Source organism: Phoenix dactylifera, chromosome 3 (assembly GCF_009389715.1).
Source record: "Phoenix dactylifera cultivar Barhee BC4 chromosome 3, palm_55x_up_171113_PBpolish2nd_filt_p, whole genome shotgun sequence".
Taxonomy (NCBI): Eukaryota; Viridiplantae; Streptophyta; class Magnoliopsida; order Arecales; family Arecaceae; genus Phoenix; species Phoenix dactylifera.
Genome location: NC_052394.1, coordinates 7191379 through 7207182, shown reverse-complemented (window position 1 = coordinate 7207182; position 15804 = coordinate 7191379). Strand labels below are relative to the sequence as shown.

The window sequence follows — 15804 nt, the reverse complement described above, 5'->3', positions numbered from 1 at the left end:
TACTGATTACTGAGTTGTTATTCATACTTAGAATAATATTAGCATCTAAAATATATAACTCACTAACCGCAAAAAATACATACAATCTCACAGAAATCCCAATGCTGCATGAAGGAAATATGAAACTAGACAAGATAAACATTTTGAATCTATGCCATAACTCCGCAGTTGGAGCCTGAGCCAGACAAGCCATTTCTGGTGGCCCTTGGCTGGAGAAGAGCATACTGATTACTGAGTTGTTATTCATACTTAGAATAATATTAGCATCTAAAATAGATAACTCACTAACCACAAAAAATACATACAATCTCACAGAAATCCCAATGCTGCATGAAGGAAATATGAAACTAGACAAGATAAACATTTTGAATCTATGCCATAACTTTGTTGGATCCTGGAGGCAAAAAGGGTTCCCACCATCCAAATTCATATTTCGGGTAAGGTGCTGCCCATTTTTCTGGCTTCTCAAACTGTAAGTCGACTGGATTATAAGCTAAAGCTTCTTTGAGACTATCTGCTTCAAAGTTATCTGCTAGAACTCTATCCAATCTAAGCTTCATGAACCTGCCAAAACCATTCTGGAATACTTCAATGCAAGGAACCTAGATATGCCAATGTTCATCGTAAATGTAAACAAGACACTGTGCAAGATATACTTGTTGTAAGCATCTAAGATAGACATAATCAGTGCTTTGTTCATATCATTTCAACAGTAATTTGCTGGCAATAGCACTGTATCAATAAAGCAAAAAAGCAAGATTTGTTTTTATATATTACTTTAGCTTATTACATGTGAATCCCCATATTCTTGGGGCAGTTAATTACAGAATTCATGAAATAGCGGTAAATAGAACTCAAGATACACAAAAACATGCAACTAGTCTAAGAATGATCACTTGAAAAGGAAATAGAGCCTCTTGCAAAGAATTTAGTCTTTTTTTTATGGCTTTGCAATTGTGTGGCACTTGATCTACTCAATATAGAGAGGTCAAACTTTGCATCAGCAGATTTCTCTTGAGAATTTCGAGCTCATACATGGAACACAAATGGGGGAAAGAAGAGAACTAACTTCCAGAATACTGAGTGATGCCAGTGACTCTAAACCCCCAAGTACAAATCATTGTGATAGAGTACATATAAGAAGAAATAGAACATGTAGCTTATACGCTGCAATATGTTATCATGTTTTGAAATGGATGTAGATCATATGATATATATTTCTGTTTCACACAGTTTTGCTCTTTGGTCTAAATTAGTGCTTCTGAGATGAATGCCATTCTTGATATTCTGGTATTGCCTTTGCACTCTTCATCGAAAAACTTTTCAATATACATGCTCCTTGAAGCAAAAACAGTACAAAACCTAATTCCCATGCATATTTGCCTTGTCTAGCATGCAGATGCAGGCAAATATACATGTTCTTATTGCTCCTATAGGCTCTCTTGGTGCAATCTTTGCTACTCTGCCACCCATCTTTGGTGAGTACCAAGGACACTTTCAACATTCCAATTCTCCTAATCAAATTATTTAAACAACTTCGACTTGCAGTACTTAAAAGAAAAAAAAAAAGACTCTTTGACAAGAATTCCACGGCTATAAGTAAGTTTGCCGAGAAGAAATAGATAGCTTGAATCAAACAAATTGAGATTTTTTTTATAAGTAATAATTGTTTCTGATTCACCAATTCTTATCTCTTTCGAGAAGAACAATAAACAATAGTAATGAAAAAAATAATAATATATATAATAAATTATATATATAATTTATTTGTTTTTTTTATATTGTTAAATGTTAAATTATGACACGGGAGCTCCTCTAAGTGTTCCAATCAGCAGAGCTACTCTCGGATGAATTTTCAATGTTCTTGGGGAACATGATGAATCAGAGCACAAGGGACTGATTATCTTTTCTTCTTAGTTAGCTTCCAAAGAAGACAAAGAAGATGGTGTAAAAACTTTTCTGTTGATAATTTAGGTCCTCTAGATACTCGTACATCTCCTATTCATAGATCTATGCATGCCTTTATACAGTTAGATACGAAATTATCAATCTTTGAACCAGGGATTAAAGTGGTGATCTTTTAGCTCCTTATAGCTGTGGAGGAAAAATCGGACTATTTGGGGGAGCTGGAGTGGGTAAAACAGCACTAATCATGGAATTGATCAATAACATTGCCGAAGCTCATGGAGGTGTATCCGTATTTGGCCGAGTAGCTGAACGTACTCGTGAAAGAAATGATCTTTACATGGAAATGAAAGAATTCGGAGTGATTAATGAAAAAAATAATGTGGAATCAAAAGTAGCTCTACAAGGCAAGTTACTGAGGCTTACGTGATCCAAGGGCCATTAGTGGAGACAAGGGCGACAGCAGGCCTCTTAAGCCGCTTGGTGATGTTGGGGAACTTGTCCAAGAACTTGGGCTCCACCACCAGCCAGAAGTCCTGCTCCTTGTTGCGCTCCTCATAGTTGCGCTGCTTCTCGAACAGGAGCTCCTTGAAGTGCTCCTCCTCATCCAGCATGAACTTGGCATTCGCCACCACAAAGTAATACTTCCTCGGCTTCACCTATGGTTTTTATCTCAATCTCAATCTCAATCTCGTGCTAAACTACTAATAGAAGAAAATGAGGTGCTTCTTTGTTCATCAAATTCTTCGAAACAGATTCTAAATCTGTGATATTTGGCAACAGCTCCTGTAATTTTATCTCATTCTCATGAACAAATTCACGGAAGAAGAGGCGCATATCCTTCTCCGCTCAAGAAATTCTTCATAAAAACATTACATTTTTGTGGAAACACCAACTAAACTAATGAAAGAACGAACTTTTTTTCGTTAATGGGCGAGAAAGTTGACTTCTTCTCTGATTTTTCTAGCAATATCGTGGCAAAATTCTTCGGCAATTCATCAAAAATGACGCCGACTTTGCGTAGAACGTAACCAAAATTCCTTTTTTTTCCAAAAAAAAAAAGAGAACTTCTAAAACAAGAGGGCGAGAGAGAGGGGCTGAGAGGAGATAACCTGTTCGGCCGGCTGGGACGAGCCGAGCTGATCGGAGTCGACGGCGACGGCTCTGACGGCGGGGAGGTGGTTGCGCAGGAGGTGGAGATTGGGTCTTCTGCTGGAGGCCTGAAGGTGGACGGAGGTCGGAGGGAGGAGATGCGAGGGTCTCGTCGGGAATATAGCTCGGCCCGCTTGGCTCGGTGCCAAGCCGGCGCACGGTCCGAGGGCAAGAGTCGCGGGAGACGCCATTGCTAAAAGAAAGGAGGAGAGGTGGAGAAGACGTTGGTAGGACGAAAGGCCCTTATCTATAACGCGCCTAAAGTTTAATCGGTTGTGATGCTAAGGACACTTAACTGGGTGTCCCGCACTCAGAGGAACGGCAGATGAGTGTGTCTGGATTTTTGACATTTATATGAGCTTTTTCTTTAGGTGTTTGAGTGCTTTCGCTTTCAATTATTTTGTTTCACATGTATCTCTTTTCTATATACTAGTTGAAGTGCCTGTGCATATAATATATAGAAAAAGAAAAATTAGTTCCTTAAAATACTAACTTCAAACATATGCGTGACCGGCACCCGCTGCTTCGGAATATACGTAAGTTTGACTTCTTTCGGGCCACTCATATTTATCGAAAGGCGAATAGTGTTACTGACTAGGTTACCTTTTATGCTGCAAATCATTCAGGAGAGATTTTATGGAAGAGTCACGAGTCTATTTTTTTTCTCTTCGTCAACTTTTTTTTTCTGACTTTATTGGTTGTACTCATACTCGATCTGTGTGAGTCGTCGTTGTATAAAAAAAAATACATTCCCAGTATAGTTCAAATCTAAATAAATAATTATATTGATAAATATTATATTCTACTTTTATGGCCTTTAATTATGTCCGATAAAAGGCCGAGCCTAGAATTCCATCTAAATTTGACATAGGCTCCCACATTGGACAGCATATTGAGGTATCCCAACCCATCACTAAGCTAGGATCCAACTTGGCGCAGCATGTTTAGTAAATCAAGTGAAGGTTTAGTCTAATTTACATGATAAAATCAATACAAATGCAAAGAGAGAGTCAATATCTTCATTGCAAATTGTGGATATCTACGTAAGAATATGGTTGTTCATGGGTTTACGAAGCCATCCCACTGATAGAGGTTTAATTTAAAATCAACTTACTCGTTACAAGCCAAAAACTCAAAATTCTATGTTTCCTCCTTAAATAGAAGACTGATTAGGAGTCCAACCGATTAGGAAATATTCATAGAAGTCATAACCGTTGACAACATTTAGAATATAGCTATATTTGCGCAAAAAAATGTATATAGTCACTAATCCTCGAGATTCCATTAATGCTAACTTTAGTTTTTGTTGGTTGTAACTGGACTATAGAGACATCATTTATGGATTTCTTAGGTTTCAATCACTATAAGTCATCACTCAACATAAATTATCTTTCAATAAGTTATAGAAAATTGTAAACTTTATGCACTGCATATATTCCACCCGGCTTAATAAGTTGCGAAACAAAGATAGGTAAACTTATGTCTTATGTGAAAATCGCGTTAATGTCGACACCAAAATCTTGAAACCGATTGGACTCTTTCACTTGGAGGAATGTTTTTTTGTTATGATGCAAAAATTATCTTCTTCCTTTTGGGATGGTTATTACGGCAGTAATGCCTAGTAATTCTCGGTCCTTGTTATGCATGATAAGAAAAATGTTTTCTTGCCGAGTGCAAACGACATCCATCCATTTAATTTTGGGCGCCATTTAGACCTGAAGTGAGAAAAAAAAAACTTTTATTTTCATGAAGATCTGGGCTGCCAAGCTTCATTCCAATGCAATCTAGCTGCAAATTAACAGTCTAAAGATTTCTGTTTGGTCAAACTACAATACTTACCATCGACATGGTATCAATTATAACCCTTGTATTTTGTTCGAACTACGGTACTTTAGTATGCGAACTCGGGCTTTCCACTTGCCATAAGAGAGATATCAGGATAATTCATTATACAGCAATTATCCTGCATAGATTACAGCCAAGCAACTATATATGTGGGTGAATCGGATTATGCATCACTAATGACAAACACGAATAAGATTATTGTGATGAGGATGATGCATCCAAATATATAGTTAGTATTAACACCTTATTCCAAATAATTAGTCAAAAATCACAGATGACAACTATTATGCTGGAGTACAAGCAGCCATGGAATCATGAGGCCATCTGTGGTGATTACATTAGTAGAAGAGATGCCTAGTATGTAACTACATCAAAAAGTGATCTTTCCAAGAATTAGTTTGACAAATAGGAACCTCTTCTATCAAACGTCAACAAGGTATATGTCATGCAAGATTTATTTACTTGCTTTACATGGAACTTAATAAAAGTGTTGCAGAATTCTGCTAACATCTCAATATGTTTAAATAGGTGACATTAAAAAGAGTGGGCCCGAAGCATTTGCTCAACTAAGAGAAGATCCATTCTCTGAACCCATGCATGGATATCTGGCTCGTCATCAACTGATGTAACTGATCCACTTAATGGCAGATGGAGCTGATGAAACTTATGTAAGTTCTTTTAAGTAAGAGAAAAAGGACCTCTGTGTACAATTGTAGAAGCTTGCTTTGCCAAGCTGGTATTCGGAGAACCAATAAGGTAACAGTAAATCATGCATTCGGCTTAAGCTTGGTGCAAAAATTTGCCTCCTTTTTAATCAATATGCATCGATAAGAAGGATAGCATCAATATTGGATGTCTATAGCACCTAAATTAGCCAAAAATGGAGAGGGCGAGATCTAGCTAGCTTTTCAAGACGAGTTACAATGCCATCAGGCATTCATGTATACTACCAACAGGGATGGGGATCAAATCATCTACAGTAAGCTTCCGGAGTCTTGCTCCCAAATAAAATAATGAAGATCAAGGCCCCTTTCCCAGTATCCCGTCCAACACTCAACTTCAGATAGAAGGATCCTAAAGCTGGACGACATAAAGTAAACTTTAAGAAGCTTCTAAAGCAAACTTTTGCAGTTCAAACTAGAACAAGTTCCCCAGTTAGAGATTAATAGATTATAATAATGATGATGATCAACAAGGAAGTTTGGCTAGCAGGGAATACTAAAGTAACCTATGAAAACAAGGACAATTATAAATCTAAATTGCACTTGGCAAGCTAGAACAAGGAAACATCACAGTGCTTCCATAACTGGAATAGTTCTTTAAGAACATTACAGTTCCTATGCTCCTGACAATTCCACAATCAACAGTACTCACATATACCATCCAGAAGCAAGCTTGATGGTTAAAATCCTCTAATGTCATCACACCAGTGACCACTGCAACCCCAAAAGCCATAATAATTTAGTGCTCAATCAAATCTAATAAATCAATTAAATCAATTAAACCAACACCACATATTCATACTGTATAGGAATTTAACTTGGCTCGATTGCAGAACATAGCAAGCAACTCAACAATGCAATCGTATTAGGTTTAGACTTTAGTATGTTACTCGTAGCTGAAAAAAATATAGCCTTTGCTCAATTACAACTGATAACAATTCATTCAAGAGCACAATCCAATGTCTAGACTAGTATTAAACAATAAAAAGTAATAATCTTGGATGTAAAATCTCTACTAACTTGCAAACAATCCCATTGCCAAGCTCAGAGCTTTGTCTTATACTTGCAATCCGAGTTCTCCACGGTCCGATTCCGAACATTCACCACAATATCGCACGTAGTATAGGTCTCCATGTGATGCTTGAACACCCCGAGGACCGTCACCCTCCCCGGAATCTCCGTCGTCGTCGTGAACGGCACCGAACCTGAGATCACGTCGGCGTACACGGCCTTGTTGCCGATAAGGCGGCCGGCCATCACGGTGACAAGGACGTCAGTCTGGACCGAGCCACCGGCGGAGACCTCCCCCGGCGGGATGGTGGCCTCGCCGACGAGGGTGCCGCGGTAATAGAGGTCGGCGGTGCCGTCGCCGTACCGGAAGCTGGCGTGGTTGGGGTTGCTGGCCGTAAGGTTGAGGTCGAGAGTGACGTTGAGGTCGACGCCGAGGTTGGGGACGTCGAGGCCGGCGCGGAGGCCGGCGAGGCGGACGGAGTTGACGGTGGTGATGGCGTGGCGGGGCCGGAAGACGGTGAGGCCGAGGACGAGGAGGAGGAGGGCGACGACGATGAGGGCGGCGGCGGAGATCAGGAAGCAGCGCCGCCGCCGGTTGCGGCGGTGGGAGCGGTGGTGGGGCTTGGAGGAGGGGGAGTCCATGGGCGGTAGGGAGGAAGCGAGAGAAATTGGGGAAAGTACGTTTCCCGGAAGGCGATTTCCGCCGTGGATTAGTTCGGGCTGGGCGTTCCGTTGCTCCTGAGGTATTTGGGTGCTGATCGCTGGTTCCGCAGGAGAGGCCCGTAGAAATAATCACGACCGTTCACGTATGATGTGATGGTCTCGATGCAATCACAGCCATCGCGTTACACATGGACGGCATTGATTGATTAACCGGCCTCATAATATAAATGGAGAGGATCAGAGTAAAAGGCTGCGTGGAAAAGGGATTGGTATTATTTAGAGGAATCGGTTAAGATATGCGTTCGGAAGGAACAATTAAGCTCTGCAAGGGACTTCGGTAGTTGCTGCGTTGGTGAGAGTAGGGCGAGCTGTTGATTACCAATAAAAGGATTGGATGTGCATGATAGTCGGATGAAAAGTTGTCCAACTTCAGTTCTCTGGTTGAACGTTTGGAGCTTCAAGTTGAAAGTTTATCCGTTCTTTGCTTCTTTGGTTGAAAGGTGCCAATCATTGTATAAAATGCTTAATATATTTGAATAAATTGTATTTAAGTATTCTTGATAATGACTGCTCATTTGTTTTTATTATCTTAATTATCATGATTGATTCCGAGGATACCAGCTTACCAAGCAAATAAAATTTGTCGGAGACTTGGGTTCAAATTTTATCAAAAAAAAAAGTTGGAGGTATTAGAGGTTTTCGAGAAAAAGCTAGTCCCATTTTGTTATCCTCTTCTTCTGAATCTTTTCTATCAAAAATAGCATCAAAAGAAAATTTGTCTATGAATTTGAAGATAAAAAGCTTAAAATAGAAGAAGTGGAGGAGATAAGCTCTAAATTGCTTAAAACTAGATATGAATGCATCTTAAAACTTCGAAAGAGCATTGTCATAGATGCATGGCAGCATGAAGATGTCCAAGTATTAGTAAAAGATGTGGATGATCAATAATAAATAATAAAATATTTTTTATTTTTTCCAAGGCTAGTCCCATAGATAGGATATGCAATGTAGCTTGTAAGAAAATACATGTTTCGCTTTACAAATTAGAAATTATAAAGAAACATATGTTAATATGGCTTACAATGGGCCTAGTCAATTCGTGTTGATGAAAAAATAACATAAACAGTTATTCCCTAGCCCTAAACATATCTTATATTTGGGTTCATTGAGCTTTTCTTTTATAATTTTGTATCCAATCGTAGATTATAAAAAATTTTACCCTCCATCATGGGGGTGGTAAAAACTCTCAATCATGAAGAATCATAGCATACAAAGCTTTTTAACATTTCGGTGAGCAACCTGGTGATTGCATGCACCATGATAGAAGCTAGTAGGCTGCGTATATGACTTTTAGATCGGTGATTTAGAAAATTAAGTATGATCCTTAAGACACAATAAATTTTTCTGGACTTTGGGGCGATTCAAGCTAAGATTGCAAGGATAGGATGATGTTCTTAAACCATCCTTTCTACTTGTCACAATAACCAACTAGGTTGGCTTGTAGCCTAACCTAGATTTATACAGGTCACTATTGTTAGAGCCTTTATTTTATTTCATTCCATTTTGTTTCTTTTATTCCCGGTCGTCCCTGGATGCAGCTACGTTTGGAAATGGGCTCGACAAAAAGTGGGCTTGCCTAATTTGAGCAATGGAGTTGGATTTGGGCCAAACAAGTTGGGCTCTATACAAGTTAGGCTCAGCTTTTAGTCTCATCAGTTTGAGCGGCCGAGGACATGACTCAGTTCTGACCCAAAATTTTACATAAACATACTACTTTCGTTCTAATTGCTGTAATTCAAACAGAGTTTTTTTTTTCTTTTCAGAGAGAGAAAGAACGTGAATCATAGTCACTGGAAAACATGTTTTACATTTTTATTTTTGGAAACATGCAAGTACGTAGCATGCACCATGAAAAAAATTATGGTAGAATATATGAGGTCATGTACGGACATGTGTTTAGTCCCACATCGGTTATTCGCTGGAAAGATCTTGGGTATTTATATAGGATTAAGAAATCCCAATAATATCTTATGGCTAGCCATTTTAGGTGAGGTCATGAGTTGTTACAAATGGTATCAGAGACAGATCTATTAGGGCTGACCATAAGCTACATGTGGTGTTTGTGATTAGATTTGAATGGATTTAAATTTTTGGCCTGACGAGGATGTTAGGGGTTATACAGGATCAAGAAATCTAAATAAGAATTTCCGACTAGCTATTTTGGATAACATCTTGAAAAAAATGTTAATCATCCTTTTATATGTTACATTGATTTTGCATCCATTTCCCACAATAGCAACTATCTACAAAATAATTATGTGATGCCACGGGGGCTTGATCTAGGCACATAGAAATGTCCACGATGATTAGATCAAGTTTATAAGATACTAAATTTGATAAACAAAAATATCTTACATAAATATCTAGAAAGCCTCCACAACACTTGGTACGCTTTGAGTTTTAAGAATGCTGCTTGTCCCAATATTTATGCGTCAACTTAGTATGCATGGTGGATATTAGATCAAGAGTTTTTGGATTTACTTGTTTTAAAACTAAGAACAGGAGGAAGACTAGTCTACAGTAGGGCAAGGTAGGATATAAACCTAGCTAATTAGTATATTAATTATTTTTGTAATGATAGCATCTTCAACATAAAAACCATTTTAATTAGATAGATAGTGACTTTGATCAAAATTTAAAAAAACAAAATTTAAATAAAATAATAAAAATAAGAATGGGAGTGCACCGGCTATCTCGACACTCGGTACTCTATGATATTATTCAGACACTGATGTGCGCATGCAGGAGCATAGAAAGGAGAAATTATGTTTTGGTATGATATACCCTATTTATCAAACGCCCGTAAATAGAAAGGAGCTTGCAGAGCTACATGGTGCATGCTGAGTAGGATATAATACCTCGAGAGAAAAGGGGAGGATAGGTTCATGTATGTGAGGCAGAAAAGAGAGTATAACGAGAAACATTTACAGGGAAGGCACACGGAATCAGAGAACTTTCCATATTATAATTTATAATATCGTACAATAGACAACCATGGTAACATTATGCTATAGGTTGGTCTCAAGTATATGATTCATACCATGATTTAAATAAAGTTTAATGGGCACTTCCATTCATTTCAAGAAGATAGAGCCAAGGAAGCACCTGATGTCTTCCATGGCTTGAAAGCAATCTTTTATTTCATTAGTACCCAAGGTTTAGAAAATGATCCACGTGCTGGTTTGAAATGGATCTTGCTGTTGCGTCTTAACAAGCGCATGCTGCGCCCGATCAAAAATTATTTGTGGACTTAGTCATTCAAGATAACATAGCATTCACAGACTACTATAGGAGAGTGGCGCCCATCAGGCCACATACGTCTACAAAAAAGCAAATAATACAGTTGATTGGGTTGCCTCCTATGCGGCCCATCATTTCGAAGGATGGAGCGTGATAGTGTGTCGAATTCTTTATCTATTCTGTTATTTTCTGATTTTATTGGCCACATTCATATCTGTAGAGTGTGGACCGCTGTTGTAAAAAAAAATAAATAATAACACAATTTGTCATATACATTCCGCTATCTTCCCTGCCTAGAAATTTATTAATTACTAACAATAGCATCTATTGGTTTGTCACCTGAGTAGATGAAATATCAATTCAAGTTGTCCAGTTCCTTGGGGTTGTCATTTTTGTATGCATCTACGTAATTACGTGACTATCATAAATGCCATTAATTAACCAATTGAATCCAAAAATTTTAAACCTATGAATAATGGGTTAACAGGTTTTACACCCCGTTTTGTATAATCCGGACCACATACATGAAAAAATCTGTCAAAAAAAGCAAATAATTAATTTGAAGAGGATTAATTCATAAATCATCCATTGCACTCTTTTATTTGGAGGATCATCAGAGCTCTCGGCTCTTTTAAAACCATTCATGTCTGTAAAAAATTTAGAAGGTGCTTTCTAGAAATCCTTTCCCCCCGTTCCTTTACAGCTCCGAAAGCTACCGATTGTTGGATACAGAATTGATCAAACACTAAATCATACCGGACTCTACAATAAAAGTTAGATCCGATCTTGAAGAGTCAATTTCAAACCTCTTAATCGGCCTGATTTTCTCTTCTCCTCTGTTGTTATAGACTAAGCGCAATATAATTTTGTTGGCCATCTGGCTCGTGATCAGCTTTAACCAGATGTTGTTACATCAGGATTGTTTAATATACCCATCTAAACAAAAAAATCATAATCCTGAATTTGGATACTATGTTAATTGATTAATTAACTCCACAATATGAATTGAAATAAAATGAATAACAATTCAGATTAGCATAAATTCAACAATGGCAGCGTTGATGCGACATCTAATGAGATCTATCTCATGCAACAAGAGGATCCTAATCGATATTAATGAGACTTCAACCTTCAACTAACATGATCATATATTGTTTATAACAAGTGGGGGCCTCTTGCAGGCAATAACAGTGCAGCTTCATTATGCCAGCAAAATGACCCTTCTTTCACCGTGCACTCGTGACCCATTAAACTCAAGTCGGCACAAGAAAAATATTACTAGGATCAGGTTTGGTCTTGCAAGCTTCCCTCGCGCGCGTGGAGGGCTGTCTAACCGTTGGGTGATAACAACCACGCATCCGCAACCGGTAAGTTCGGACATGTGAGCCGGTGGAACGACCGGTCCGCGAGCGTTTGGTTGGTTGCATAACTGGTGGGGAGTTTGAATAGCCGGTGACGGAACCCCATTCCCCCTATATTTATTTCTGTAATCTTCTAAAAGTTCAGATTTGTATGAATACCCTCTTCAAATTTATATTTATTTCTGTACCTTCATAAAATACTATTTTTTTACAAATGCCCTTAATATAATGGTTCTTCTAACACCATTAATAAAAACTATATTTACTTTAATTATAAATAAAATAGAATTTTAAAATTACTTTTTTGTCTTCCATCACAATCATAAATGTTTCTTTTTTTTACGTATCTATGTACTAAGGATATTTTAGTTATTTTAATTTGATACCGTTAATTTTTTAACAGCATTAGATAATGTGGATATATATATACAAAAATAAAAAAGAAAAAGAATAGGATAGTAAAACAAGTGTTTTATGAGGATATGCATGCAAATATTAATTTTGAAAGAATATTCATGCAAAAAAATTTTTTTTTCTTCTTATAAACCGAATAAGTTCTAGCATAACTACATTCAATAAAATAAAAAAAAAAACAACAACATAGAAAGGCCTTTTAGACGTCATAAATTCAACCACTAACGTATTGAACAACATATCAAGCAACCCAATCGGCCGTCATTATTTTGCTGGCGTCCTTTCAGCCCTCACTCCCCCATGATCTAACTAACAAAGATGAGACATGCGGTCTCTGAGATAAAACTGAAAATGGGGCTGGCGTTATCGAAAACTATGGGAAAAAACAAACATCTTGCGAGGACCGGCAAAACAACCCCGACTAATGTCCAAGAGGATTGTTTAAAAGAGTGGCAGCTACAGCATCAAAACAGCTGATCTCATGTAAATGGTATATATATGAATCATGTAAATAGATGTATGCATGTAATAGTTGCCAGTGTTACTTCACCATGTAACAAATGTAATATAGTGAAAATTATGGTTGTCCTTTGTCATTTATGCTAATTATCTTATTAAATAAAAATGTTTTAATATAGTTATTAGCTTATCATTGCTTGAAGTCTCTTGTTGCATTTAAGGCTAATTACCATTATGAATTATCCACTTTTGTATGGAGTTTTGATAGAAGCCATGTATTATTTGCCAGAGAATTCAATCAAAAAGTATTAAGTAGATTGGCTTTTTTGTTTTTGGTTATTACCACAATCATTAATAATAGTTATAAGGATTTTTTTTTTTTTTTTTGAGAGAGAGAGAGATAACAATGTTTTTTGAATAGATAGCAAGAGGTATGAAACAAACATGCCATTTTTCCACAAAAGAGTTGCAAAAGTGTGTGGGTAGGTGAGTCTTTGATCTGCCATTCAGCTGCATTCTTCTTTTCCTCGATGACGATGTTGGATTTTTACTTTAAGCACATCGAATGACACAATAGCATTGTGGGGCATTGCTCTCGAGATGTCGCACAATGCCACTTTCATTCTTGGGCATTGCATAAACGGATTGGTGCAATTTATCACCCTATAAATAAATAAATAAAATTATGACATGATAATTTTGTCAACAATGCGAAATTTATAATTCCCATGATGATATTATTCTTTTATATTTATTATTTTAGGGAGAACCTTATTAGAATCTAATGTATACTAATGCAGTATCATAATGAACATTGATGATTGACCAGATTTGGAAGACTAGGGTGTTGCTGCAAATTTAGGATTCGCTTGGTTCACGAGGAAGAAAAAAAAGGATGGTCAACGGAAAATAATAAAAGAATCTCTTGTTTGGTTGGAGTTTTCAGAGGAGAGAGACGTAAAAGTAACATTTCCATGATTTCTATATTCATGAAAAATAAAAACTCATGAGGGAGATGGAAAAACTACATTTTCACCGGTTGGAAATCGAAAATTACTTTTAACCATCAAAATTTATGGATAAAGTTTTTCTCTTTATTAAGTATATAATAGATATTTCATACAACGTTCTCAGAAAAATAGATGCTCAACCAAACATAAGTCAGTCTAGAAAAAATATTTCGGTCATAAAAAATTCTTTCTAAGAACCAAACGAATCCTTGAACGTAAATCTTCTAACTGGTGGCGGAACATCAATGATAACGACGGCTATGTTTGTAATGAATCCTTCAACGGAATGCCCGATAGCAAAACAAGAAATGGCCCCATTTGATGTTTGTGGTGAAGAAGATATGATCCACCCATTTTGAAAATTTTAATTTCGCGAGCGCCGCCTTTGAGTCCCAGGGCCGGGTCGTTGCGGGAATTCGTCTTTCTTGAGACCTCGCATTCAAAGCGAAGCGCCCAAGTCAGCACGGCGGCAAACGAAATGCCGGGTCAGGAGCGGCTGCCACAGTTTGAGCAACGCAGTGTGAACCCAAACATTGACCCTCCAATTTCTTCTACATATGAAAATTCCCAATAGTTTATCTCTTTTTAAGATTTTTCATTAATCTAGAACGGTGCATCTTATGCCTCATAAAATTACTTTTTGGTCAAGCAAGCACTGTTGAATCCAGGAAGCTATCACCTCGCACCTTGATGTCATTTGTTTGGAGGTAATTGGCTACCAAAGAATCATACATAAAAATTAACTCCCAAGACAACTTTAGGGAGTGGTATCGATTAAAAAAATATGGATAATGCTGGGATAACGCACAATGCTAACCTTATGAATATAATGAATTTGATACCGGAAGTTTAGCATGTTTACAACCATTCATTTTATTCTAAACATGAATTAAGTGCACCCATGAAAGTGTTTCAAGTATCATTTCAATGGCAATGCTCTTGCATTCAACGGACATGTTTTAAAATTATTATAATGATCATAATAAAATATTCCAAAGTAAAAATAAAATAATACTATCGATTTTGATGACAGCTACTCCGATGAACTCATGGATAAAATTTTTTTTGAGATTCGCTAGGATCCAAATATCATTATATTAATAGTCATGACCATGCCCATAAGCTAGTTCAAACTACTATAGCAGCCACACTGAGTTAGGCTCGGAGCCAGTCATTATTAGTTTGTATTGTGTGTATCGACTCATAGTAGTCACTTAATTTCTTACATTCTAGTAACATTATTTTTATATGCAGCAACAACTGAATTATAATTATATTAAAATAATAAATTGGTAAAAGGGCCAAGGTATGCCTATATGTCAAAGTTCTTAATCAGCCACGTTAAAATTTAACATACAAAGCGAAAAAGACATGCAAAAAAAACAGACCAAACTACACGTCAAAGACTTTTTTGGTTGTATTACTAAAGAGAGAGATTTTTCGCTGTAACACTGATGCAGGTCATAACCGTCATCAAGCATACATGAATTAGTTATTACAGATGCAGCTCGCTGTATAATTTCTGGTATTATTATTATTATTATTATTATTATTATTATTATTATTATTTTGATATGCAAAAATAAAATGGTAATTTCAGAACATAATTATATAAAAAAATTTAAATTATTTAAAGATTTTTAATTTTATTTTGAACTTTAATTTAGTATAATTACTTGAGCTCTGGCTATTAATTTCATCTGGTTGCCGATAAAATTATCATGGTAGAATGTGAAGCATCATTTTTTTCTACCATATAAATTATTATTTAAAATTATATAATAAATTTATCATGCAGGTAAAATTTATAGCTCAAAAAAAAAATTTAAAAGTTTGATAATCCTATTACACTAAATTAGGGTTCAGGCGGAAATTGGAAGCCCCCAAATAGCTTTTTTTTTTTTTTTTTTTTTGCGTGATTACTCCTGGAGGGGAAAAAAATGCAAGGACCCAGATATTCGG

At 36.8% G+C, this 15804-nt stretch overlaps 2 protein-coding genes across 3 annotated transcripts; both read right to left on the bottom strand.

Moving 5' to 3' along the window:
• LOC103715221 lies at positions 1–3326 on the bottom strand. 2 transcript variants are annotated; one of them, XM_039124462.1, is made up of 4 exons: positions 3018–3326; positions 2332–2564; positions 372–564; positions 1–149 (listed from the first exon to the last, which is right to left on the bottom strand). In XM_039124462.1, the coding sequence occupies exons 1-3, from the start codon at positions 3246–3248 to the stop codon at positions 372–374; spliced, it is 657 nt and encodes a 218-aa protein (XP_038980390.1). In that variant the 5' UTR covers positions 3249–3326; the 3' UTR covers positions 1–149. The 2 variants fall into 2 exon arrangements, with proteins under 2 accessions (XP_038980390.1, XP_008801005.2); XM_008802783.4 differs by having other exon boundaries at positions 1–564.
• Positions 3327–6428: 3102 nt separating this feature from the next.
• Positions 6429–7361, bottom strand: LOC103715222. Its single transcript, XM_008802784.4, has one exon. It carries the CDS (start codon positions 7275–7277, stop codon positions 6669–6671), a length of 609 nt encoding a protein of 202 aa, XP_008801006.2. The 5' UTR covers positions 7278–7361; the 3' UTR covers positions 6429–6668.
• Between the last annotated feature and the right edge of the window lie 8443 nt (positions 7362–15804).